The sequence below is a fragment of the Neolamprologus brichardi genome, chromosome 11 (assembly GCF_056152115.1).
Source record: "Neolamprologus brichardi isolate AB-2024 chromosome 11, ASM5615211v1, whole genome shotgun sequence".
Lineage (NCBI taxonomy): Eukaryota > Metazoa > Chordata > Actinopteri > Cichliformes > Cichlidae > Neolamprologus > Neolamprologus brichardi.
Genome location: NC_142114.1, coordinates 28,563,817 through 28,591,030, shown reverse-complemented (window position 1 = coordinate 28,591,030; position 27,214 = coordinate 28,563,817). Strand labels below are relative to the sequence as shown.

Genomic DNA, 27,214 nt, shown 5'->3' with positions numbered 1-27,214 from the left:
AGCTACGGTTGTAGCCACAGCTGCCCTGGGGCAGACTGACAGAAGCGACGCTGCCATATCGCCCCTCTGGCCAACACCAGTAGGCGGTAGGGACAAGGACACAACGACCAGGACAGAGAGCCCGGGAATCGAACCGGCGACCTTCCGGTTACAGATACATCCCAACCCCCTGAGCCACGGTCGCCCCAGTGCGACGAGCTCAGCATTAAAAAGCATCAACTCCAGCAACCAATCGCAAGTCGTCGAAGAATGCACATTTTTCCTCGTGACCGGTGGTGTTTATGTGTCTAAGCAAAGGTTCTCTGGATCGTCTGCAGGTTGTGCAAAACGCTGCAGCGAGGCTTTTGACAAAATCCTCCAAGTACTCACATGTGACACCGTTATTATCTCAGTTACACTGGCTTCCTGTTAAATTTAGAGTCGATTTTAAGATCCCGGTCTTGACCTACAGAGCTGTGCACGGACTGGCACCTGCCTACATCTTTGATCTGCTACAGCCCGATGTCCCTACCAGGTCTTTGAGGTCATCTGATCAGGGCTTACTTGCTTTAAAAAATACTAAGAGGAGGACTGAGGGTGATAGAGCTTTTGCCACTGTGGCCCCGAGACTGTGGACTCTCTCCCCCAAACATTAAGAACTGTGGACTCAGTCGCTGCTTTTAAAAAACAACTCAAAACTCACCTTTTTAAAACTGCTTTTGGTTAATTTTTTGCCTGTTTTATTTTCTCTTTTTTAAATTTTTTTTATGACTTGTAATCTTATGTGCAGCACTTTGTGATTCTGTCTTGAAAGGTGCTATATAAATAAAAATTTATTTATTATTTACTTATTTATTTAGCCAGTTGGTCACTGACTGGCTTCCATGCTGGTGTGACTGGTGCCTAAAGTAAACCTCTGGCTTTGAATAACCAACATGGCGGGGGCCAAAATGCTAAAATTGACACTTCGAAATGCAGAGGTGAGGTGAGTTGTGTCGAAGTTAACTCAGCAAACATCTGTATGGCTGCGACTGCGATTGCTAAAAGCAATGTGTCGTGTGTTGTTTACTGGTGTTATTGCTCTCAGTATTCTGTTACTGTTATTTTTCATAGTGACAGTTTGTTTTTTACATTTCTGCATATTGTTTCATCTACGCACGATAGAAGTGCGTTAATACTGCAGAGAACCCATCTTTAAATCTTTAAATTTTTCTTATTATTTGTAACAAAAAGCTTGTGCTTGTTTGAACATTCCCTTTTTATTTTTCATATTCTTCTCTATTGTGCTTGCCTCAAGGCAGTCTCCAGAAAAGGGCATTATTTTTTATATTTTCTATTGATTCTGGTCATTTGGTTCATTTTACACTTTCTGAAGGATACTATAATGCATTCAACAAAGGGCTAAAAACACTCACATAAATAAAATCCTTCAATTTTTGTATCTAGACATCTTTTTAAAAGCCCATTAAGTAAGTGTCCTCCTGAGCAAAATGAGCAACATTTATATGGAGCCTAGCAGGGACTGGAGAGTTGGAGAAGGGCACAGAACGAGGTGGACAGATCTCCAGTGAGATCCTTGGAAGGTCTAAATGGGCCATCTATTCAGATATCTCCTGAAAAGAGCTGGCTGTCCTTCCATTGAGTGCTGCATCGATCTGCGGCTCACTAGTTATTCTGAGTAGGCTCTGTCTGGAAAAGTGGAAAGTGACTCATTGAGAAGAATTTCCCGTTCGCCTGGCACATCTTAGGGCATTATTTTTTTCCCCCACACGAGTGGCACATTCAGCTCTTATTAGGCTTTGCCATTTGTGCGTCCCTGGACTTCTTGCCAGGGTTTGTCATCTGCTCTTAGTCTGTTTTGTGGGTGTTCAAGTTCCAGGGTTGCATGTCCTAAACTGTTGTTACTGATGCTTTTTTATATAACCTTCATTTTAAAAAAACGTAATTATATTACACTGGACCTTTGTGCACATCAGAAACAACCAATTTTAGCTCGCTTTCCACTCCGATTAAGACAACTTAATCGGAGTGGAAAGGTGACGATACTAAGAATATCTGCTTGTCACGGTTCGTTTGAGGACTCACACGTAGGACTCAGAGGCACAGTTAGTATTTATTACAGTTCCACCAGGTGTATATACAAATAGTGCAGGGGGTAGTGCTATATACAAAGCGGTGACAGGGAAAAGGCTCCGGGGAAATCCAGGTAGGGAAAAGACGCTTGCTCCTCTTCTGACTCTCTCCTATCGTGACCAGTCTCTCTCCAAACACTCACACAAAAAGGAATCCGCTCGGGGAATGCAGGGTCAGGTCCAGGGGATCTATGTACAGAAGGAAACACACGTTAGAGGTTTTGCGCAGGGAAGCAAAAGAGAATTTGCTCAGAGCCGGGCTGCACTGACGCGAGTCACACACAACAATCCAGCGATGAGTAGAAGCCACTCCCTGGCTTAAATGCTGGCTGCACTTATGAGGCCCAGGTGTTTCCTCTTCAGAGCGGCGTGGGCCGACGGCGTGAACCCACCATGAGTTCCGCCCTGGCGAGAGAGAGAGCAAGAGAGAGAACGCTACTAGTCAGCGGCCTGCTGATCCCCTGGCCGTGACAGTGCTCTCACTGAAAGTTTGAGCTTTTGGTTGATATGAGCTGATCTCATCACTTGAAATTTAGTTTGATCTTTGTAACAGCATACATATGAGAGAACATTAAAGTATAATTGTTGCCTTTTAACTAAGAAGCTGGCATTTGTATAAAGTTGACGTACTGCAGGTCAGTTTGTTAAGAGTGCAGAAAAAGTGTTTTAACTTTTGCTCATGTGAGACTTCCAATCTTTTGACAGGATAGTATATAGGGCTGCCACAAACGATTATTTTGATAGTCGACTAGTCACCGATTATTTTTGCGATTAGTCGACTAATCAGATCATCATCCATTGGACAAACATACAGCTTATTGCACCAGCAGCATCTGCTCTTATATAACTATCATTAGCTTACAGCTGGAAGTGTTTAAGGTATGTGCTAACTAAAAATAAAGACAAGATGATAGTTTGTTAAATTTTAATGAAATTTGCAGATTGTTTTGGTGAAGTTTAATAAACTCCTTGCTATCTAAAATATAACAGGACACCGGAGTAAATTCTCGAGCATCTCACACTTCTGATAATCAGCTGTCTGCTTGACGTTTATTCAGCTGTGTAAAAACTATAACTTTAATCTCAGCCAAACCGATTCACTCAGGAACAAATAAAATACTAAAAAAGGCCAAACAATAACATTTTCAAGTTATCTAAGTGACTCATATATCATGTTTAACCTGAGTAGTGAAAGACAGCGGTGGGTTTGAAAACCATCTGCCGGGAGTCCGGTGTTCTCACGGCTCTAGTGAGCCTAGCCCCCGGCTAGCTATCGAGCTAGTGGCTAACAGACGTCTCCGAAAACGTCGGAGCGCTTCTGAAAATATGTGGTGTCTTGATAAACTGAGCAGATATTTGAGGTTTACACAGCTACATTCTCGCCTGAAAATATGTTAAACGTTTATTTTGTGACCCAGAAAGAATAATAAGAGTAATATTAAAACTAACTAGCTGCCGCCATTGTTGGAAACTGAGCTGGGCTGCGCTATGAATTCTGGGACACAGCTTCTTCTTCTTCGGGGTTTAACGGCAGCTGGCATCCTGTTCATGCAGTGCTGCCATCTTCTGTTTCAGTCCGTTATTACACTCTTAAATCCTACTACTTATTCCTGTGTCTTTTGAGATCTTACAAAGCTTCAAACGACGCGTCGACTATTAAATCAGTCGTCGACGATTTTGATAGTCGACGTAATCGTGACTAGTCGACTAATCGTGGCAGCCCTAATAGTATATTTTCATATCTGTTTTAGATAACTCTCATGTGAGGTAGATCTGATACATGTCTGACATACTGACCCGAGTGAAGAACCACTGGGATGAAACTGGTTTCCATGATGCTGTTCACGTCACATCAAGTAGCTGCCGTTGCTCTTCAAAAGACCATAATTACAAAGGTGGCTGGGATCCTCTTCCTCAGTGTCATGATGCTGACTTCAGTGGCTTCCAGGTTTATTTCTGGACAATGTTTCGTGTGACGTTTTTATTGTTTAGTTGCTGCAATCTTATATTGACTACGCATAAAATAATTGTTACCAATCAGAGGATAAAATCAAATCTGAAATCTAAATCCTAATTTAGCTTCTTTTTGTTTAATTTAGAAACTTTATGTCTTTTCATCGTGTTTCTTGGGTACAAAGCACCTGTTTTTTAAATGTAGTTATTTCTCCTTGTTGCTGTTATTCCTGCATCTTTCCACTGCTGGAATTCCCCCAAAGAAAACGACTTCTTTTCTGGTCTGAATCAAGTTCAATCAATCCTTTTATTAGTCTTTTTTTCTTTTGCATATTTCCTATTCAGTATGAGCTTACAGTATATGAATATCTACATAACAAAAGACTGAAGGTCACAACACAATACCTTCATCTAACTCTCTCTCCATCACTTTCTGTCCTCCTTTCTTTATTAACTAGTTACATAGAAAACCAAGCCGGCCTGGAGAACATAACAGAAGTCGACCTTATCTTCTACAGAGAGCTGAAAAACCTGTAAGTCATTCTTTTCTCTCAACTTATTTTGAGTTTGTCAACCTATACAACTGACTGTATATACAATACAATACCTATATAATCTGTTCTCTTAATCATTGTTGTGTGTGTCAGGTTTTCTATTCTCACACTATACTTCAGTCAGAAAACTGATGTTTGAAATGATTTTCCTACAGCAGGAGAATAGAGGTAGACTGGAGTGTAGGCTCTGAGCACATTACTTCCCGCAGATATGATTATCTGCTCAAAGCCTACAGGTGGATGCTTAGGCAGAGGAGGGGTTGAACCAAAAGGGAGTGATGAAGGGCAGCAGCACTCACATATCAGAGGGATAGATGGGACATTTTTAGTTTAAATAGACCCACAAAAGCAGGATTGGTTTATTACCCCTGAAGAAAGTGAGGCATGTGCCTGAACTAGTTTGCAGGATTTGCTCCATTTAGTGTTTACTCTGTTACGGGGCGACTGTGGCTCAGGGGGGTTGGGAAGCGTATCTGTAACCGGAAGGTCGCCGGTTCGATCCCCGGGCTCTCTGTCCTGGTCGTTGTGTCCTTGGGCAAGACACTTCACCTACCGCCTACTGGTGTTGGCCAGAGGGGCCGATGGCGCGATATGGCAGCCTCGGTTCTGTCAGTCTGCCCCAGGGCAGCTGTGGCTACAACCGTAGCTGCCTCCACCAGTGTATGAATGTGAGAGTCAATGAATAGTGGAATTGTAAAGCACTTTGGGTGCCTTGGAAAGCGCTATATAAATCCAATCCATTATTATTACGAGATAAACAGAAAGCTCAAAGCCAAGATAAAACAGTCAAAGCTTATTTTTTGGGAACAAAATTAAGTTCCGGCCTCAAAAGTATGTTTGCATACTTCCCAAACTGTGTATCTGAAAGTGAAATGATCTTCTTACTTCTGAGTTTGTGCAGAAATAGACAAACGTTGAGGTTGCGTGGTGATACAGTGGTTAGCAAGAAGGTCATAGGTTTGAACTCGCTGGCTGACTGAGACCTCTATGAGGATTTCTGCATGCCTGCATGGGTGCTCTCCTGATACTCAAAGGACTATGATGTTGCATGCAAGACATGTTTGCTAGTTTAACTGGTGATTCTAAATTGGCTGCAGGCGTGAATGTGATGGGCCGCTCCACCTCTCAGCAAATGATAGTTGGGATCGGCTCTAGCGCCACCATGCCACTCTAAATTGAATAAATGGTTAAGAATGAAAAAAAGTCAGATACACTGTGTTCAAAATGATTAAACGACAAAGATTAAAGTTGTTTTCTTTCCAACAAAGAAAAACTTGATTATATTCCAAGTGTTTTTTTGCTTCTTGATTTTTCCTGTTCATTGTGCTTTATCGTCCTCTCCAGCACGGTCACATTCTGCAAGCTGAGGTTCATCTCTGCCTACGCCTTCCAAAACAACCTCAAGCTTCAGTATGTGTAAGTGTCCTTGTTGATACCGAAGGATTGTGTTCCCCGTGTCGTGTTTTGACCTGTGGGCCGGTCATCCTGTTTGTCGCTGTCAGTCAGCCGGCTCTTTAATATTGCACATGTCACATGAGAGACAGACAGCTGCATCCTCCAATCTGGAAAATCATTTTGGAAGCACATTAAACCATGAATGACTTTTTTTTTTACATTTTATTAGATACATATTAGTTTATACTTTCATGGCTGATTATATTATACGGCACTTTTAATTCAGTTGTCTGCCTGTGCAAAACACAATTAATATATAGCTTCAGCTTTCCATATTATGTGGATTTATGATCATTGATTAGCAAGAAATTAAATATCACATGGATCAATAGTGAAAATGGTTCATAGAGTCAGTTATTACTGATAAAATATCTGCAATTGTAAAATTTGATCCAATTATAACCACCAAAAAGCTAATTAGCAAGAAGCCTCGTTGTTAATTACAGCCTCTACATTGAGTTGCATGAAATTATTTTTTCAGTCTTTATTTTTCCAAACATTGTAGCTTCACGGTCCATTCCCAGCAATAAATAATACCAGGAAGCCTTATCGACCGAAACCATCAAATCTGTCTATTCATCAGCGTTGTTTATCTGAAAGACAGCCGGGTTTGGAGGACCATAGATGGAGGGGTGGTGGTGGTGGTGGTGAGGCAGGCAGGGTGAGCTCAAGAAATTGGAGAAGACATCCACCAGTCACCTTTTACTCGCTCACTTTGGCGGATTATCGACAACTGATGCATAATAAATACACTCCACTAAGGGTCCATTATCACTTAATCAATATTTCACTGTGGAGGGAGAGGGCGGCTGGGTTTGGGTGGAGTGTAGGGCTTTCTGTGTGACAGATGTGTTTCTGAGATTAAGGCTGACTGATTGCAGCCAAACTGAGCACTGAGCAGGGAAGCTCAGTCAACTCCAACCCCTCATTTCTCTCTTCCTGCTCTCATTGTTGTACGAACAGCAAAAATGCATTTTGTGAAAAATGTTGATATAAACTGCAAAAAGAGAAACGAGCTGCTGTTCGTGCCTCTGCTCTGCCCCTGTGGACCGGGGGAAGAATCGAGTTTGGTAATGGATAAGCCCCAATGGCTAACCCATCTGACATGAACTTTTGGGGGCAAGGAAAACAAATAATTGAACCCTTGGTCCTGTCAGAGTGATTATGTATTGGTTTCCATTTGGACGCTCCCCAGTGTGGCTTTCTGTCATCTTCAGAGGGAGGTTTATTTACAGGCTGATTCCTGGGAAGTCTGAGGATCATTTGTGGTGATATTCAAGTGGCCTGAGAGGATTGACTAAAGGATATGTAGCATTCGATTACAGTGTTATTATTGTAAGCCGGCATATACAGTATGATTTGATTCATCGCCATATTTGAAATGTTTTGAAATCTTAACGAGGAAACAGAATAAGGAGTGTGTTTGGGTGGGTAGGTAAAATGAAAAAGACTCCCGTTCCTACATTGAAATTTGAGATAAATTGTAGTGGTAATAGTAGATATCAATGATGCTGTAGACAGCTAACACCAATGTGTCTACGTGACTGAAGTTAAATTGGCCTTCTTATACTTTTATTTTACATCAAATGTGTTCTGTTGAAATTATTTATGCTCGTTAAGACAGCGGCCAGAGTTTTAAAAAGTGTGATCAGATTTTGTACACATAAGGCTTTAGACTGCTCTGAATGCTTGATTTGACACTGTTGTGTTTGTTCTTGGCTCTGTCTGATGTCAGTAAGAGCAGATATTCTAAATATAGTAATCTCAGCCACACAGCAGAAAGTTAGCTTAAAGGGAAGATAGCACCAAGGGAATAGGCCGGGCTTGTTAAAGACAGCTGTCGAATGGTGATGAAAAAAGGAAGGATCAGAGCAAAATATGTCCCATTTAAAAAGAGAGATTATGTCATTGTAATCTTTATTTTCTTAATCATCTTAATTTAGCATGTTAACAGTATTAGCATGTGCACTGTTGCTAAGGCTGGTAGGGATGCAAGTAATTTTGTGTTTGTTTAAAACAAATTGTAACCTGTTAAAACCTTCTCAAAACACAGTTGACCTTCTAAATGATCAGAAACGCAGAATTGATGACATTTAAAGGAGCATAAATGTCTGCTCCAAATTTAGCAGCAGTTCATCCAGATGTTTAAGAGATGTGAGACATACAAGTAGGGCTGCCACGATTAGTCGACTAGTCACGATTACGTCGACTATCAAAATCGTCGACAACTGATTTAATAGTCAACGTGTCGTTTGAAGCTTTGTAAAATCCCAAAAGACGCAGGAATAAGTAGTAGGATTTAAGAGTGTAATAACGGACTGAAACAGAAGATGGCAGCACTGCATGTACAAGGATGCCAGCTGCCGTTAAACCCCGAAGAAGAAGCTAGCCTAGCTCAGTTTCCAACAATGGTGGCAGGTAGTTAGTTTTAATATTACTGTTATTATTCTTTTCGGGTCACAAAATAAACTTTTAACATATTTTCAGGCGAGAATGTAGCTGTGTAAACTTCAAATATCTGCTCAGTTTATCAAGACACCACATATTTTCAAAAGCGCTCCGACGTTTTCGGAGATGTCTGTTACCCACTAGCTCGATAGCTAGCCGGGGGCAAGGCTCACTAGAGCCGTGAGAACACCGGACTTTCGGCTTCAAACCCACCGCATCTTTCGCTACTCAGGTTAAACATGATATATAAGTCACTTAGGTAACTTAAAATGTTATTGTTTGGCTTTTTCAGTATTTTATTTGTTCCTGAGTAAATCGGTTTGGCTGAGATTAAAGTTATAAACTGAATAAACGTCAAGCAGACAACTGATTATCAGAAGTGTGAGATGCTCGAGAATTTACTCTGGTGTCCTGTTATATTTTAGATAGCAAGGAGTTTATTAAACTTCACCGAAACAATCTGTAAATTTCATTAAAATTTAATAAACTATCATCTTGTCTTTATTTTTAGTTAGCACATACCTTAAACACTTAAAGCTGCAAGCTAATGATAGTTATATAAGAGCAGATGCTGCTGGTCCAATAAGCTGTACGTTTTATGTCCAATGGATGATGATCTGATTAGTCGACTAATCGGTGACTAGTCGACTATCAAAATAATCGTTTGTGGCAGCCCTACATACAAGTTAAGATAAAGAAAGAGTCTGTGACTTATTCTCATTCGCTGCCTTTGCTACAGCCTTTTGGCCAGTAAAAACCCAGATGTCTCGGCAGTTTTAATAGACATTTTTCAGACATTTCTTCGATACATGTAAAACTTTTTTTTCTCGATATGTATTTCATCAGCGTATTTGACTCCAAAGAATTACTGCTGGGCCCCGTCCCTCACCCCAGAAGTGTTTGCGAACTGAACTAATCACCTAATGTACTGAACTCTAAGCAAACACTGAGAGATGTGCCGGGGGTGCTTGTGAATGTGGCTTCTCGGCTGGTGTGAAATACGTGCCAAGGTAATTGATCAGGACCCATTTGGATGCATTAACGTTTTCCACTGAGTGTAATTCAAGGCAGGTACACATTGTTCTGAAAGCGAGCAATCAAATCACAGCGTGACTCAACTGCAGAACAGGACCAGATTACTACAAAGAAAAATAACATATTTACTTGAATCTTTCCTGTATTTCGACTCGTAATAGCTTTGTTTTGGTTTGTTTTTGGAACCGCGCTCCTTCACAAAGCAGCATTTGAACAGACAGCACAATAAGACAACTATTGTCTGTCTGTGCTGCTGGAAAGGTAAAATCCAGACACAGCAAAGATGTCACGTGTAAAAGCTTAAGGTGCAACAAAGGAGAATTAAGAAGTGTTCACAATGTCACCTGTCTTCTCTTTTTGTTTGACAGAAACTTGGCATCAAACTCTCTGGAGCACATCAGCTGGAAGGTGTTTCATTTTCTGCCTCTGCTTAACCTGTGAGTCTGTTTAGAATTTGGAGTAAGAATTCTCTCTGTCAGTGTGTGAATGTGTGTGTGAATGGGTGGATGACTGGATATGTAAAGCGCTTTGGGGTCCTTAGGGACTAGTAAGGCGCTATATAAATACAGGCCATTTACCATCTAAACCATTTAAAATTTGTGTTAGCTAGCGTGGTGATAAAAATGTCATAATTTTCAAAGGTCCAACTTGGGTAAGCAACTGTTCTGCAGCAGCAGACCACATGAAAAATATGGCCATTAATGCCAACACATGACAGAGCTTTGTGGTTACCCTCATAGTTGACCTCAGCTCTCCATCCACACAGTGTGCATACAGTCAGTTGGTCACATTACCTTCACAGAATTGCTCTACAAGCTTTAAGTTACCCAAGTTGAATTTTCTGGATAAAAATAGAGTGCATTTGGAAGAAAACATGACTGCACCAGGCGCAAGAACCTGCAGCTGGATGGCTTTGAAAGTGTGACAATTGCAGAGACAGAGAAGGAGAGCGCAATCTTTGGAGTTTTGATTATACTTTGCACCAGAAACTCATATTTCAGAAGTCAGAATGTGTGTTTTATCGAGCCTTCGTATATCTGTTTTCTACTGACTGAGTGCTGGAGCTGATGCAGGGGTTGTTCTACGCTGGTTCCTCTTCAAAACCAGCCTGCAATTGGAAACATTTTTCTGTTACAGAAAGCAAAAAACGGCTTTTTGCTGGAAAGTCAGTGGAACTGGTTCAGGAAGAAAGAGTTGATTCTGTTCATCTGGACGTAGAGTTTTCAGTGGGTTAAACGTCTCATAACTAATCCAAGTGACTTCTTCACATCATGTTTGCATCAATTAGTTTAAATTCATTTAGTTTCTAGACGAGATATTCTTATTTCACTTAGTTTTTATAATTTGAAAATAGTTTTAGTTTCAGTGTTAGTTTTAGCCCTTTAAATTATTATTTCTTATTTTTGGAGGGCATACAGGTGTAAAATGAGTTCATTTATGGATTTCACTCACACCCATTTTACTTAAAGTTGGGCTGTGAGTGAGCTGGTCACTCCTGAACTAGCAACTGCCCAGTATAATATGGTCATGTGACCAGCATTTCAGGCCACAGTGACCTCATGGCCCAGTGCTGTTCCTGCTGTTTCTGTTTCTGGTGAGAACTTTGGTCAGTTATACTTTTGCTGTTAGCTTTTTCTAGCCCAAGGACAGAGGTGTTATTCAGCATGAAACTAAACTAACCTGGGAAACTTTGTGCCTCATCTATAACTACACGTCCTTAATTGTTGATTCAATTCAGAGGTGAACATATTGTAAAGTTAACTGCTTCTTTTCTAAGTTGATTGTCGTATTCTTTCAGCATGTAGTTTGTAAGGTTCCTGCAAGTATAGAAGCTTGTCTGTACGAATGGTTATTTTCTAATAAAAGATAATTCTTCAAGGATTTATATCAATTATTTTATACATTCCTTGTCATGCACTTGTATTAGAAGCTTTCAAATGAAACACTTTGAGGGTATTTGTATATAACAGTGAGTTAAAACTGTTTGCATGAGGACAGAACGTGTTTTTGATTCATGTCTAATAATTTCAAGTCGTTGTTTATTGGTTTCTCTTTTCAGCGTTTTGAGAGACAACCCTCTCATTTGCTCATGTGAGCTCTACTGGCTGAAGCAGTGGCAAGAACGCGGCGACCTGGATAACCAAATGTTGTCTTGCTTGTCTGATGGCGAGAAAATATCCCTTTTCAATTTGATGATAGAAAACTGCAGTGAGTATGCGTTTCATTGTTTCTTGTTGAGAAAGCTGTGAAAGGTTTGACACCAGTCAGTTAACAGGTTTTATGACATTACCAGTAGTTTATTGGCAAGTCATGCTACACGTGTGCTGGTTGCACACGTGAGATCTGGTTGGGTTTGTTTTTTTAAAAATAATGTTCTCACCTCATGCGCAGTTAAACCCTGTTCGCCAAAGCGAACCTCAGGCTTCAGATTGTTCTAAATTTTCGATTTTCAATATTTTTCTCCGTCCTTCTGCCTGAGCTCACGCGACTCAGCACTGATTTCCGTGTATGCTCTGGCTCTGCCATAGATTTTAAATAAAAGATGGACTTAGCCACAGTGACGTCACCCAGTGGCTTCTAAACTCTGCATTTTGAAGCATCCACTTATCACAAGTCACCATATTTGCACAAGAGGATGAAGTTATATAGACTTTATGAGCACATTGCACAGCTACACAGTCCTGCTAAGTAACAGTAACTATTAACACTTCTTTCAATAAAGCTGAAACACAAGCTTAAAAAATCAGACTCGCTGCCATAAAAACATAAAAAGATGCTTACATGTATTTATGTTTTATATCCTTTTTAAAAAGCTACCTTTATTCCTTCCCAGTTGGGAGGTTGGGACTCTTAATCCTAATCTTATTGGATAGTCTGTACATCACTATTATCAGTCACTATTCATTGGTAATTACATAAATATGTAGCGCATAAAAAGCTGTATAGTTGCCTGTGAGAATCAAAGTGCTCAGGCTGATAAAGGTGAGCCTCTACTTAGTCAAATGGGTCAGTTATTAAAAATGTAGACTTAAATAACTGTTTGTGGTTTGCCTAAAAATCTTTGTTAGTGCTGTGATTTGGGGTTTCTAACTATGGGAGTCTGTAGTGATCGTCTAGATCAGATGTCCCCAATCCCAGTCCACGAGGGCCGGTGTCCCTGCAGGTTTTAGATCTCACTCTTGGGCTACGTCCACACGTACACGGGTATTTTTGAAAACTGAGATTTTCCGTTTTCGTTTTAAAAAATAATCCCGTCCACACGTAAAGGCAGAAATGAAGGAAAACGCTGCTAGGAACATGCCAAAGCAGCAGGTGGCGATATATTCCTATCCATGTAGAAATGTTGGCCAATCAGAAGTCTAGAAGCCTCGGTGGGAAAAAGTAAACAAAGCTGGGGCATAGAAGCAGAACCGAGTCGTATGTGTGGAGGGACAGTAACTGTGTGTGTATATGTAAGCATTTAAACACTGCAGAGACAATTAACAGTAACAGTATTGTAGAAATTTATTTCACCGAAACAATAACATGGCGCACAGTGTGACGTCAAAAAATGCGCACACCTTTGACGCTGCGTTTTCTCCGTTTTTCTCGTCCACACGTAAATGCAAAAACTGAGTTTTCAAAAATATCCAACCTGGCCGGAGTTTTTAAAAATCTCCGTTTTCAGTGACCGAAAACGCCGTTTACGTGTGGACGAAAGGTGCAAACACATAGAAAAATCTGCGTTTTCAAAAATACCCGGGTACGTGTGGACGTAGCCTTGGTCAACACACCTGAATCAAACAATTAGCTCATTACCCGGCCTCTGGAGAACTGCAAAACATGTTGAGAAGGTAATTTATCCATTTAAATCAGCTGTGATGGATCAGGGACACATCTAAAACCTGCAGGGACACCAGCCCTCGTGGACTGGGATTGGGGAACCCTGGTCTAGATTTTGGAGCCAGTCTCAAGTGGCCACTCGAGGAACTGCACTTCTTGGCACTTGAGCCCCAAATTTTGCTTCTTGTGCTTTGTGTGAGATGAGGAGGAAGCCAGGCGAGGAGCAGCCAGTCAGAAGAAATTGGACCAGTCGAGATGTGCTGTATGTGAGAGCCAACACAGTCAGATCACACATAAAACAGTCTTTAACTGCACGCTTACTAGTAAAAGTGTACTGTCTCATTGTGCCAGTATAATAGGGTAGCCTTTTAGAGTGAGTAAGAAGCCTAATCCAGTATTTCTGAGAAGTGAGAATGTTTCTTAGAGAGCGTCTCTCCCGTGGACTACATGTGAGAAAGGTCAACTCTTCTCCAACCTGATCCTTCAGAAATTCTCCACAATTCATGTGTGAAAATGACACAAGATAAAAAGCATGTTTTAAATATGTGAATAACACGAGGCTCGAGTGGAGCCCCTTAAAAGTTGCAGAGCTGGAAATGCGCAGCCTGTAACACGACTTATGGATTTTTCTTTAGGGCAGAAGTTGAAAATGTAAGAACTTGTTTCATTTGTATTTGTTAAACCACATGTGGTGGAGATTTATTTTGTAAACTTCATCAGATCGGGGCGATCGTGGCTCAATAGTTGGCAGTTCGTCTCGTAACCGGAAGGTTGCCGGTTCAAGCCCCGGCTCGGACAGTCTCGGTCGTTGTGTCCTTGGGCAAGACACTTCACCTACCGCCTACTGGTGATGGCCAGAGGGGCCGATGGCACGATATGGCAGCCTCGCCTCTGTCAGTCTGCCCCAGGGCAGCTGTGGCTACAACCGTAGCTGCCTCCACCAGTGTGTGAATGTGAGAGTGAATGAATTTACAGCGCTTTGAGAGCCCCGAAAAGCGCTATATAAATGCAGTCCATTATTATTATATTTTTTAATCATGTTTTGTAAGCAGTATTTGAAATAATGCATCTACTTCAAATTGTCTTGAAAAATAATATGTTTTTGTTCCTATTCAGGCTATAAAAGGCTGCAAAAAAGCAGATACACCAAAATGTGGGGAAGAAATTGGCTCAACATTGTTGCTCTAATCACATACAGCAGGAACTTCTTGTTGCCAGGAAACATATGAGAGATTTTGTCCCTGTGCTATTTTTCTAAAGAGCTTTGAAAAAAAAAAGGAGGAGTTCAACTCTATACTTAGTTGCACCATCACAACAGCAACCTGTGTTTATTGCTATGTACTCTCACGCTGTCTGTCCTGCACTCTCAGGCCTGCCTGAGGTGAAGATTACCGCCTCGCAGGATAAGATTCTGGAAGGAGGCAACCTTACATTCGTATGTGAGGTGGAAGGAAGTCCCACTCTCACCGTGAGATGGCAGACCGAGGCCCTCCACTCTCACTTTTTCACCAAGGTAGCTGAGAATTTTCAGCATGTGCTCAACAAATACAAAATTAGTTTTTCTTTGTTTTTTTAGGATGTCATAGTTTTTCCTCTTCATATGATCCCTGATGGACTGGATGATGCTCAGATCAGAGTTCGGTGTTATGAAAATTGACTTTCTATTAGTTTTTTTATTAAATTTAAAAAGAAATTTTTAAATTTAGTCTCTCTCCCCAACCAATCACAGCAGATGGCCCCGCCCCTCCCTGAGCCTGGTTTTGCTGGAGGTTTCTTCCTGTTAAAAGGGAGTTTTTTCTTCCCACTGTCGCCAAAGTGTTTGCTCACAGGGGGTCATATGATTGTTGGGTTTTTCTCTGTACGGTCTACCTTGAGATAATTGCTGTATCATTGTAGTCAGGGTTTTTACATTGTGGTGCCATTTCTGATCTGCTGTAAAGCTCTTTAGATCAGCTACATTGAGCCTAAAGTGACATAAATCACCTTCAAATGCGGCTCTCTAACCTATTGATCCGTACTAGAGTAAATTGGGTCTCATTTCATCGTTGTAACACGTACACCTCCAAGCGATGTATTTGTAGTTAAACACCTTGTCTGTGTGTGCCGGCGGTAGCTGCAGGAGAGCGGAGACTCTGCGCTGGAGCTGGTCCTTTACCTCACCAACGTTTCCTCCAAGGACAACCTACACAACCTGACTTGCGAGGCCGAGAACCAAGCTGGGCCAGGGGAGAGGATGGTGCAATTGGACATTGAGTGTAAGTGCCTGCAAAATAAAACGGAGCTCTTGAAAGCTCACAGGCTCAATACAAATCGTCGGGCTTAATGGAGGTTAGGGCGAGAGCACACTGGGGCCATTTTCTAGTGCAGGCAGGGTGGACAGCTAGAGAAAGGGAAAAACGCACTGCACTGATTTCTTCTAAATGCCCCTTCTACAAATACGAGTATGTACCCACCATGCTTCTAATGGAGCTCTCTGTCACCTGCCACTCACTCTGCCGACTGGTGAGAAGTGTTAAAATAGTATAAGTGAAGTGCAGCGGGTATGGCTTGCTTTTTAATGCAGGGATACAATGAGAGGACAAAAGAACGTGAACTCACCTCACCTTGCTCTTAAAGAACTCCTTCACCTCATGTACTTTTAAATTACACTTGCAGCTTGACCCTGGAGGTTTACTGTTGTTTTCTCCTTTCGGATGCATTAGTGCATCTGGAAGTCGAACAATGAGGAATGACAGCACCCAGCGGTCCCACTGAAGACAGAGTCAGATGCATTAGTGATACATTACTGACAATACTACCCAAACAATATCATATATCACCAACTCAGTGACACTCATTAGAAAATAAAGCCAAAAAGAGCAGGGGCGCCAATCAGCTGAGGCCAAATGCACAAGCATCAAGGGACAGATAATGAGCATCAGGAAAATGGGGCTGATAACCCGTGCTAAGATCTGATTTGAGCCTGTGCTAATGGACTTTTCCCTCCTACACCGGAAAACCGCTTCATCCGCAGTGATTGGCAGTCTGTAAATGCGTTAGTGCAGCTAATCTATCAACATCGGCCCCCCTGGTGGACGGACACTCGTTAACCGCTAGCCCTTTAATTATTCTTAATTACCTCCCAGAACAGTGGGTGTTTACTGCTGAGTGGCTCTCTGTGCCATTGATTCATGGTACTCGTGTGGCTTCCCTTTCATATAAAAGAGCTTTTCTAAATTAGGCTTTTTTTTTATTTTAACTTTAAAAAGGTGAAAACAAATCATCATTTTTGTCAACATCCCAAAAGATGGTGTTTTGCCTGCAAAGCATCCAGTTAGCACCGACTCTACCTGGACTGGGGCCAGAAATCATTTATTGTGTTTGCCATGTTTCACAATGTTCATTGTCTAATTCTGCAATGAAGTCTGAGAACTGGCAGGCTCATTAAACATAATTCTAGCCTTCCTTTTCACCCCTGCAGTGAAATTGCTCGTGTAAGATTAGCAGAGGTCGCTAATGGATGATTAGTTAAATGTGATAAATAGCACTAATTTTCACTCGGTGTAACAGACTTTAGCGAGCACTCGGTAAAGAGACGAATGCCTCGGTATCTCCTTAGCGCAGCACTTTCTGGGGTCGGGTCACGGGTTAAGAGCAGCAGAATGACTCGTGCACATCAGGGGTCTCTGCAGTCGAGAGTTGTGTTCGATCTAAACAAAGCCATTTCCTGTAACTTCACGTCCAGAAGAGCTTCCAGGTAGCATTTGTGGTCAGGGGCACGACAACGACCAGGATTTCATTATTCATAGCAGGTCAACGCAGGTTTGCAGTGCAGATGGAGAGCATTGATTGTTGGAAACTCAGAGGCAACCTATAGAGTACTGACTGACCTGCTTTGTTATGTGTGAGTAAAATGCACATGCAGCATAAAATCAGGGCTGAGCATATATAATTATTATTTGACTGTAAGTGTATCTATGTGTATTTCGTGGGAGAACTTTTTTAGTATGGGCAAAGTTGCAAGCATAGACTGTATACAAAAGATGGACATGACCACAGGTCGAGTGTCTTGTTATTTTTTTAAGTCAGGGTTGGCTTTGATAAGTTTGATTGATATGTTGCTTGCAATAATAAGACTTGAAACAAATGATTGAGACCTTAAACATGTCAGTAAAATGTTAATTTGGGTCATAATTTAAGTGAGCTGTAGACTACAAAATCTGACTTCCTGACTTTCCCAATGAGGTAATTTCATTGGTTAATCTTTCTCTGATTGATTGTTTTGCCTATGACAGAGTGTTTTTGTCATGGTCCTGGGTCATGTAACCCAGTATTCTGAGTTTCTTGATGTTTTTGTTATTCCTTTCAGTCTAGTTTCATTTCATGCCTAGGTTACAGTTTTAATTCATGATTTATCAAGCTCCCCATTGGTCTCATCCCTGTGTGAAGTTTTCTGTGTTAAGTCTTCGTGTGTTTATCTGTCCTGTTTCATGTCCAAGTTTTCTTTGTTTGTCTAGTTCGAGTCATGTCTGGGTCTCGTTATGTTTCCCGTTTTATTTTGAAGGATCCTTGTGGTTTTTTGTTTATTGTATTTAGCTTCACGTCCCGTCCTGTCATTATGTTAATTATTGTCAGCTGTTTTCTCCATGTGATTCCGCTTCCCCTGATCATTCCTTATGTGTACTTAATCCGTGTGTTTCTGCTCAGTTGGGGTCAGATCGTCTGTTATCCTCACCTCATCTTTTCATAGTTTCCGTTATTGTGTCACTGTTTCATAGCCTGCCTAGTTACTCTGTGTTCATAGTTTCTTCATAGTTCTTTCACAGAGTGTCATCGTCTTTTTAGGTTACACAGTGTTCTTGGTCTCCTTAGTTTTCCCAGTTTCAGTGTTCTCTAGTGTTTTTGTCATGCCATCAGCCACAATAAAGGCTCGCTTTATTTTTGGAAACCTAGTTCTGTCTCCACCGTGTCTGCTTCTGGGTCTACCTCTTCTTCACACCGGCGCACCCCGCCGTGACAGTTTTAAGTCAGACGCAAAACCACAGAGTCTTTATAGGTGTATTATATTATATTATGACTATGTTGTATATATATATATATATATATATGTATATATATATATATATATATATATGTATATGTATATATGTATATGTATATATATATAAGTGCTTAGCTGAAAGACTGGAAACGGGTGGAACCAACTAGTCAGATGCAGTAGAACTGAGCTAAGATAACTGTCTGCACTACACAAACATGAGTATTGAGTCAATATTCTCATTGAACTCTTGCCAAAGATTTATTTCCCAGACTACCTTTTTTACTTTCTCAGTTGAATTCTTCCGTCTAAAAATACATTAAATCAAATCACCAGGACACCATAGACAGTTTGCAGCTCATCTTTTCTTTAGAAACTCATTTATGTCTGTGCTCTGCTACTTCACAACTCAAAACTCTGTGTCTCCTCGCAGTTCCAGTCAGAATAATCTTCCTGAATAATGCTGTGCCGCAGCACCACTGGTGTTTTCCGTTTGCCGTGGACGGCAATCCCGAACCGAACATCACCTGGCTTTACAACGGCACGAAATTAAACGAGACCAGATACATATACACGCAGCCCATCGTAGATTCAGGCGATGGATCGGAGAAGCACGGATGTCTCTTCCTTGACAAGCCAACCCACGTCAACAATGGCAACTACACTCTGATTGTGGAGAACAAACTGGGAAGAGATGAGGCCACCGCACATGGGTACTTCATGGACAACCCCTTTGACAATTCTGATGGGATAATTCCATGTGAGTTCCTGTTTTGCTACTCTAAACTAAACTACTCACTGATTACTAATTATCTCCTAGAGTCATGTCTCACTTGGCGCCATCTTGAAACATCTTGAAAGCCAAACAATTTTGAGGCCTTATCCAAATGAGCTGGGACATAAAACCTGGATGTGTAGAATTATATGTTTTATTAATGATAAATGCCACTTTAAAAGTTTGCTGATATTATACCCAAATTGTAAAAGGTTCTAATTCTGCTTTAATATCTTTGTAATCGCTTAAATGTTATTAATTCAAGTCATTAGAAGTTGTTCATCATCCTGTAATATCAACTATAGCTGCTGGAAATCACATTAAATTAATTACCTACCAGAGATGAAAGAATTTGCAGACATCTTAATCATCATGTGTAGAATAAATATCTTTATTTCATCTCCAGGTTTTCTTTGCATTATAAGTCACTTTAAAAATCAATCAAGTGAACAGCGTATGTGCCCGTGCACTGCAGTGCAAACCACTGATTACCAGCCTGATTCCTAGATAGGGAACCAAGATGACCGCCATCATCTAGAGAGGAGGCATCTACTCTTTCCTGGTGCCAACCTGCCACATATGCAGCTTTGTGTCTTTGGTTTAAGTTTGAAGGAAGAAGAAGGGCATGCCTTTTATTTTGAGCAGTTATGTTATTTATGGAGGTAACCTGCTATCATTTAATTTATTGTTTTGGCCTTGGCCTACCCTGACATTAATTTAAACTCCTGCTTTTGTGGCTCTGTGATCAATAAATACAACATATATTATCTTTAACAAGTGGTTCTTGTGGCTGCTGAGGGCAAGGGAGATGGATGCCTTTTATATTGTGTCTTGGCTGCCCGTTGATGGGGTGTAACAACAAGGTTGGTGGAAAGTCCACTGGCAGCCATACTGGAAAAGCCTTCAGTCAGTTATTTGGACGGTTGGTCGCTGGGACATAGAAAACTGTATAGAATCACCACAAACTACACATGGAAGCCCCAGGAAGTTTACATGTGCAAAGATCTACATCTGCCTACGTCTTTACTATGATTATCAGCATCGGCTGCACAGATCACAGTTTAGCGACAGCCATGAGGCCGGTGGCATTTCATACGCTGAATGTGAGACATCGAATCCAAATGGAGAACGCAACATTGGATTCACAGGAGGGTGATGAAAATATATAATATATAAGAAATAATAATAGAAATAATATTTAGGAAAATCTAAAGAACTGGAAGAAAAGTTTTGTTCAAATTGTCTATATCTATCTATCTATATATAGATAGATAGATATAGATATATATGTATATATATGTATATATGTATATATATGTGTGTATATATACATATACATATATATATGTATATATATATATATATATGTGTGTATGTGTGTATATATATATATATACATATACATGTGTATGTATATATATATATATATATATATGTATATATGTGTGTATATGTATATATATATATATATATATATATATATATATATATATATATATATATATATATATATATATATATATATATATATACATACACATGTATATGTATATATATATATATATATATACATACACATGTATATATATATATATATATATATATGTGTGTGTGTATGTGTGTATATATATATATATACATATACATGTGTATGTATATATATATGTGTATATATATGTGTGTGTATATATATATATATATATATATATATATATATATATATATATATATATATATATATATATATGTGTGTGTGTGTGTGTGTGTGTGTGTGTGTATATATGTGTATATATATATATATATATATATATATATATATATATATATATATATATACATATATATATATATGTATATATATGTATATGTATATATATACAGACCCCTTTTCAAAGTACTACACCTTGTCCTCCAAGCCCTGAGTGGTGAAAGGTTACTATTTAAAAAAAAATCATTGCATTTCATGACAATAAACACATTTTAATTGTTTAAATCTAAATTAGGAGCTGATCAGTTTGTTTTACACTGAGGTTTGCTTCATAGATTTGTAATGACAGTAATGTGCATTCCTAATAGGATTCAGGTGTCTTAGGTGCTTTATTGCAACTCTGTATTCTGATTTAAAGGCACAGAAAAACAAATATATATACATAACTAACAATGCAACAAATGAAGAGCTTAATGAAAACAGAATGGAGAAAATGATATAAAGTGTTGATAAAGAGCAAAGGTATCATCTGGACTTCAGTGTGAGTGAATTATATAAACTGTATGATGATAGTATCAAGTTATGTGCCGGGCATTCATAGCAGTGCTCAAGGTGTGTTATTGCCCTTCAGTGTTAAAGTGATGAGGAGTGAAGAGGGAGCACATTAGATATCTGACAGAGACAATAATGTAAGTGTCACTTAAAACTAATTGATCGTCACACTAGTTGTGGGGATTCTTTCTATGTCGTGAACTGAAAGGTGTCGACCTTACTGCATTGTGATTCGGTGCTTGATATGTAGAAATAGCCAAACTAAACAGAGTGAATGCACCGTGAGAAGCACATGTTGCATCATGGTACTCTGTGCTGTTTGCTCATAAATGTGTTTTGTGCTTTTCCCACATGCAAGACGTCGTGGGTCAAAGTAAGTGTTCAGTTGATTTTGAGTCTATAAAAAAATCTCAGCATGTCCTTTGAACACTGAATGGAGATCTACATGTCATTTTATTTGTTGCTCTCACTCCTGCCCCGCAGGTCCTACAAACAAATCAGACATGGACGTCACGGAAAACCCGGAGAGTCGGATGTATTTGGTGCGTCTGCGCCAACGCTTCTCAATCCCAATGCGAAAGCTGCAGCTAATGAGTGTTAGTGACTGAAAATACAATGTTTGTTTGACAGGTGTATGTGGCCGTGGGTCTCGGTGTGTTTGCTTGCAAACTTCTGCTCATCATGGTTTTGGTTGTCTACAAATGTGGCCATCATTCCAAGTTTGGAATTCACAGTAAGTTATTTAAGTTTGACTGCAAGCTTGAAATTAGGCACGAAAGTTAAAGGAGAAGCCTGATGACACTCGTCTTTTAATTGGAACTGCAGTCACAGACAGTAATTAGCTCTAATTAGTCTAATGGCTATTTCCATAATAAGAATCTTAGCTCTGTCAAAAGATTAAAAAAAATAACTTTTAATGTTCACTACTTATTGTATATTAAGTCTGTTGCTTCATCGTGACTGGAGAAAGGTGAAAAAGGACTAGTTATGGTTTTAGTTATTCTCTAACCTGCCTGAGAAACTGGGCATCTAACCCCAGGATATAAGAGCGATATCAGGCTTCTCACCTATTGTGACTGTATCGTGCATGAATGACAAATGTCAATAAATGATATGACTGGGACAACTTTTGTATTAAAAGGAGTTTGAGAGGACTGAGTGAGCTGCACCTCTGCAGCTGCCTGCCGCTCATCTGCCTGAGGTTAGCGGCAGACTTACACATGTGCCTTATGACAAGTCAGTGATATTCATTTCCGCTCAGAATTAGACTCCTTCCTACCACTTCAATCACCTGTAATTTGGTTTCTAGTTCCCAGATGTTACAAGAGTTGTGTTTCTTTCAGTAACAATGTGCTAAAAGGTTATTATGGGTTTTTTTTTACTTATTGCAGAAACATGTTTTCATACTCAAACTTTTAGAGTTGAAGGGAGAAATGAAAGTAAAAGCTTTGGTAGGAAAACACTGACGTGCTAGAAAATAAATGAATTATGGAAGGAGGTAGGTTTATGCCTTGTTGGCATGCTGGCAGACATCCATCAAGAAAATGTGACCGCAAACATTACACAAACGGATTGTGGTCACATGAAGCACAGGCTTTAATCACATGGTTTTTCTATAATGCACAATAGTAGCTCTGTTTTATATATATTTTTGCATCTATGAAGATTGCATTCATTGCTTCCACCAAACACTTTGTTCAGTTGTAACGGGAGAAAATTGTGCAGATTTTTAAAAGTAATATAGATGTATTAGAGTGAAAGGAATCTAAGGCTTTACATGATTTTTCTATGCGCGCCTCTGAAGAATGTATATGGAATAAGTCAAATGCTCTGCCGAGTAACTGTTTTAAATCACAGATGGTTCTGTCAGTCTCTTAAAAGGTAATGCACAGGAGAGACGGACTAATATAGGATTTCCACTGAGCTGTAACTTTGCTCGCAGGCAGCCACTGTGTCGGCTAAAGTGCCTTAATTATTGCACGAGAACGGCGGCAGAAACCTCCCCTGGCCACCGCCACGGGGCGAGGGCCATTAAAGAGGATGGCTGGATGGATAGATGGATGGCTGGATGGATGAATGGATGGATGCAGGAACACACACACACCCTTCTCACTCTCAGAGTGCCTAAGTGGCCCTGATTGCCTAAGTGGACCCTGCTCCCTCTTTCCTTCCTTCCATCGCTTCTGTGCTCTCTTATTGTTGTTCCATTTTCTACCGTGTTGGACTCTGGGGGTTCTGTGGTTTGCCTTCCTAAGTGAGGTTTTACAATTTGGACCCCACTTGTTTGGCTTTTAATACGCACTATAGTCGGGGGTTGCTAACCGCCCACGCTTCCTGTATGGTCATATTTTTTCACTTCAGTGTGGCCTGATTGCTGCATGGTTGATGATGGTGATTATTAGAGCTTGTCATCATCTGTCACCATGGTACCAACAAATGTGCATCCAAGTTAGTAATAGTGAATGCCAGTTCCTCGAAAGGAAAAATGGGTTCTGAATTGCTTCTTTTGATGGCTGCTGCAATCACAGATGGTTGGAGACTGATTAGGTCTCATTTCTCTCATTTTTATTGGCTTTGCTCCGTTTCATTAGGATCATCAGTTCTGGGGAAGGAGGATGACCTGGCCGTGTCACTGCGCTTCATGAATTTTGGTACCAGCCCGCCTTCCTCCGATGAAGACTCTGGCTTGTCTAGCTTCGTAGAGAATCCACAGTACTTCTGCAGCATAATCAAAGACAAAGACATGTGTGAGTGTTACTGCAGAGCCTTTCAGATGTTTGAATACATTCATGTTTCCCCAAAAACTGCATTTTGACACCTTGATTGTAGGTATTCGTTTGCTTTTTCATTGGGAATGTTTCATTCACCATCAGTTCTTGCTGATGAACTTCTGTAATGTTTTATTTGAGTGTCACAGAAAAGTAAACAGAAGTGTAGTTAACTTTTACTGCGAGCAGGACATAGAGGCTTTTTTCTGATGAATCATATTTTATATTTGATATTTTTTAAGAACATCATAACTAGAGATGGACCGATCCGATATTACGTATCGGTATAACTTAGTCCAGAGCAGGTTATGTTCAATAGATTGACAGATATTACATAATCAATAAATCCTCTAGAAAATAGTGTTACAATCCAAGTTTTTATTTATTCATTCCCTAAGGAAATTATGTAATTATTCTTACTTTTAGACCCTTAAACATCACCATGACTCTTCTTTGTTTATTTTTAATATCATAGTTTTATCTTTCTTTTTAAAATCTGCTGCTCTGCTCCCAGTCCATCAGTCGCACTGGTGCGATGCTTCCAACACCAACCCTTTCATGTGAACATGCTCACTGATATGTTGGGAAACTCTGGGTTGACCTATTGAGCTGATAACCACTTTTGTTTGATTGCTTAGCCTGACCTACAATTCTCTGGATACCGTTTGGCTCTAAACACGTCTTGTACTTAAAGGCAGTAACGTACGACATGAGTAGCTACAGCAGTTTCACCTTTAAGCTTAACCCTTTAATGTCTGGACAGCAGCCACTATGATCTCAAATATGTGTAGGTCTGAGGAGGCGAGTTGTTTGTGTTGTTTGTGCATTTATGCAGCTTTGAATAGGGATGCACCGATACCGATACTGGTATCGGGGCCGATACTGTAAAATGTGTGTGTACTCATACTCGTAAAAGTTAACCGATACCATGAACCGATACCAACTTATTTCATTAATCAGAGGGTGGCTTGTCATTTTTGTTGTAGTTTTTTAGATTGGCCACTAGGGGGGGGCAATTATTATTTTATTTATTATTTATTTTATAATTTTTATATTTTATTATTTATTTAATAATAATTATTTTGTTTGTTTGTTTGCAATATGGACACTCTGCAATAATTTAAAAGTTTATTTTATTTGCAAACCTAATTTGTATTTATTTTATTCCAAACAGAAGTGTTTATTTATTATTCTGAAAGCTCGAGACAGTGCCAATAGTTCAGTGATATTTTGTTAAATTACAATGTGGAGACTCTGCAATAATTTAACAGAAGTGCTTATTTTTCACTTGAAATTTTTTTGTGGTCATTTTTATTAAGATTTTATTTTTTATCGGCAGGGAATAAAATATAACCTGTCTTCCAATTAATTGTATTTGTGTGTGTGTGGGTGTGGTAGAAGTATCGTTTTTTGTACTCTGTATCGGCAAGTACTCAGATCCAAGTATCGGTATCGTATCGGTTTGAAAAAATTGGTATCGTTGCATCCCTAGTTTTGAAAATGAAATTCTAAAATCACACCATGTGTATTTTGCATTGACGTGATTGTACATTGCTAAGATCGGCTGTAGTTGAGACCGGGCTTAAATTTGTTCGAGGGGCTTATGTGAAGTCCAATTTAAAGACCAGTCTTAACAAAGGCCAACTTTGAAGTTAAGACCAGGCTTGGTAAAAACCAGCTGGTGGATACGTCACACTATCTGCATTATAGTTTATTGGAGTCCCTCCACTACCAACCCGAAAACACGGACCACTTTTCATTTTAGAGGTGGGAATCACCATACATCCCACGATACGATATTATCACAATACTTAACGCACGATACAATATTATTGCAATTTTTAAAAATATTTTGCGATATTCAGATTCTGTACATAAAGGTAAACTTTATCAATATTCATTTTATCTAATATCAAAGTCTCACACTCAGTCTTTCTCTCATTTCAGTTTTATTGTTGACAAACTGAACGGTTTGTATTACAGTCTAGTCCAACTTAACTGAATCAACCATCTGGTACAATTATAGCTATTCTGAACTATGCAGTTTATGAAAACTATGCAGCCCATCCAGCAACTGAAGAATTTGAAAGTAAATTAAAACAAAATATAATTTTACATTAAATAAAAAAGTTTTAAACTTAATTAAAATAAAACATGTCTTAAATTAAAATAAGTAAACTGTCATGTTTATTGCTGCCAAAAACAAGTTAAACACATTTGGACAGTGAAGGAATGTCAGGATTCTTGCTCAGAAAAAGGATCAACATGCTCTGAAGTCAGAGCACAAAAACCTTTTTTGTAACAAAATATCGATTTCTGCTGTCCCTGTATCGATACATTATTAGCAAACAAAATATCACCATACTACACAGTATCGATTTTTTCCCCCACCCCTATTTCATTTTAACACACCTGACTGAATTGTGCAGATTCTGAAATAAATCTAAGTCAGTGTCACTTCTCCTTCGAGTGAATGCTCTCTACTTTGTTTTGCTTTCAGTTTCTGCCACTCTCACCCTTCTACATTTATTTCACTGCCTTCCATCAGCTGCACCAGCGAGCCTTAATTTTCCTGGCGATTATCCTGGATTATTTGGTGTCAGACAATGTTGAGACTAACAAAGGGCTTTGTGGTTTACTCGGACTTAAAATGTCTTTGTGAAAGTTTTCAGGATTTCGGATTATTACAAATTGCATTTAAATTTCATCTAAAAAGGAGGATTTATGAAAATATTGTATGATATTCTTGAGGTGGATAATCTTTGGAATTTCCCCAGAATTCTTTTAAGTCATTAGTGTTTTTATGATCTCAGGTGTCCAGCATATTAAAAGGCAGGATATTGTTTTGAAGTGGGAGCTGGGGGAAGGAGCGTTTGGCAAAGTCTACCTGGCAGAGTGTGCAAACCTCAGCCCCGACAACGACAAGATGCTCGTAGCCATCAAGGTGAGTAGCTGCCAAAAAAGAAGGTAATTTAACCATTAATCCGGCTTTGTTCATTGGCATCGGTAGTGAAAA

At 39.7% G+C, this 27,214-nt stretch overlaps 1 protein-coding gene across 4 annotated transcripts in view; it reads left to right on the top strand.

The window, feature by feature from the left end:
- The window catches only part of ntrk1 (neurotrophic tyrosine kinase, receptor, type 1), a 95,540-nt gene that overhangs the window by 46,261 nt on the left and 22,065 nt on the right, over positions 1 to 27,214 (top strand). For 2 of the 4 annotated variants that reach the window (XM_087848490.1, XM_087848487.1), the window contains exons 2-13: positions 4,523 to 4,597; positions 5,963 to 6,034; positions 9,925 to 9,993; positions 11,616 to 11,764; positions 14,749 to 14,891; positions 15,492 to 15,633; positions 18,829 to 19,155; positions 21,789 to 21,803; positions 21,914 to 21,972; positions 22,061 to 22,163; positions 24,022 to 24,177; positions 27,012 to 27,142. In XM_087848490.1, the coding sequence (XP_087704616.1) occupies positions 11,701 to 11,764; positions 14,749 to 14,891; positions 15,492 to 15,633; positions 18,829 to 19,155; positions 21,789 to 21,803; positions 21,914 to 21,972; positions 22,061 to 22,163; positions 24,022 to 24,177; positions 27,012 to 27,142 (1,140 nt within the window). In that variant the 5' untranslated portion in view covers positions 4,523 to 4,597; positions 5,963 to 6,034; positions 9,925 to 9,993; positions 11,616 to 11,700. Of the gene's footprint in view, positions 1 to 4,522; positions 4,598 to 5,962; positions 6,035 to 8,725; positions 8,754 to 9,924; positions 9,994 to 11,615; positions 11,765 to 14,748; positions 14,892 to 15,491; positions 15,634 to 18,828; positions 19,156 to 21,788; positions 21,804 to 21,913; positions 21,973 to 22,060; positions 22,164 to 24,021; positions 24,178 to 27,011; positions 27,143 to 27,214 lie in introns of those variants that run through there. The other 2 variants (XM_087848488.1, XM_087848489.1) reach the window with 2 other exon arrangements.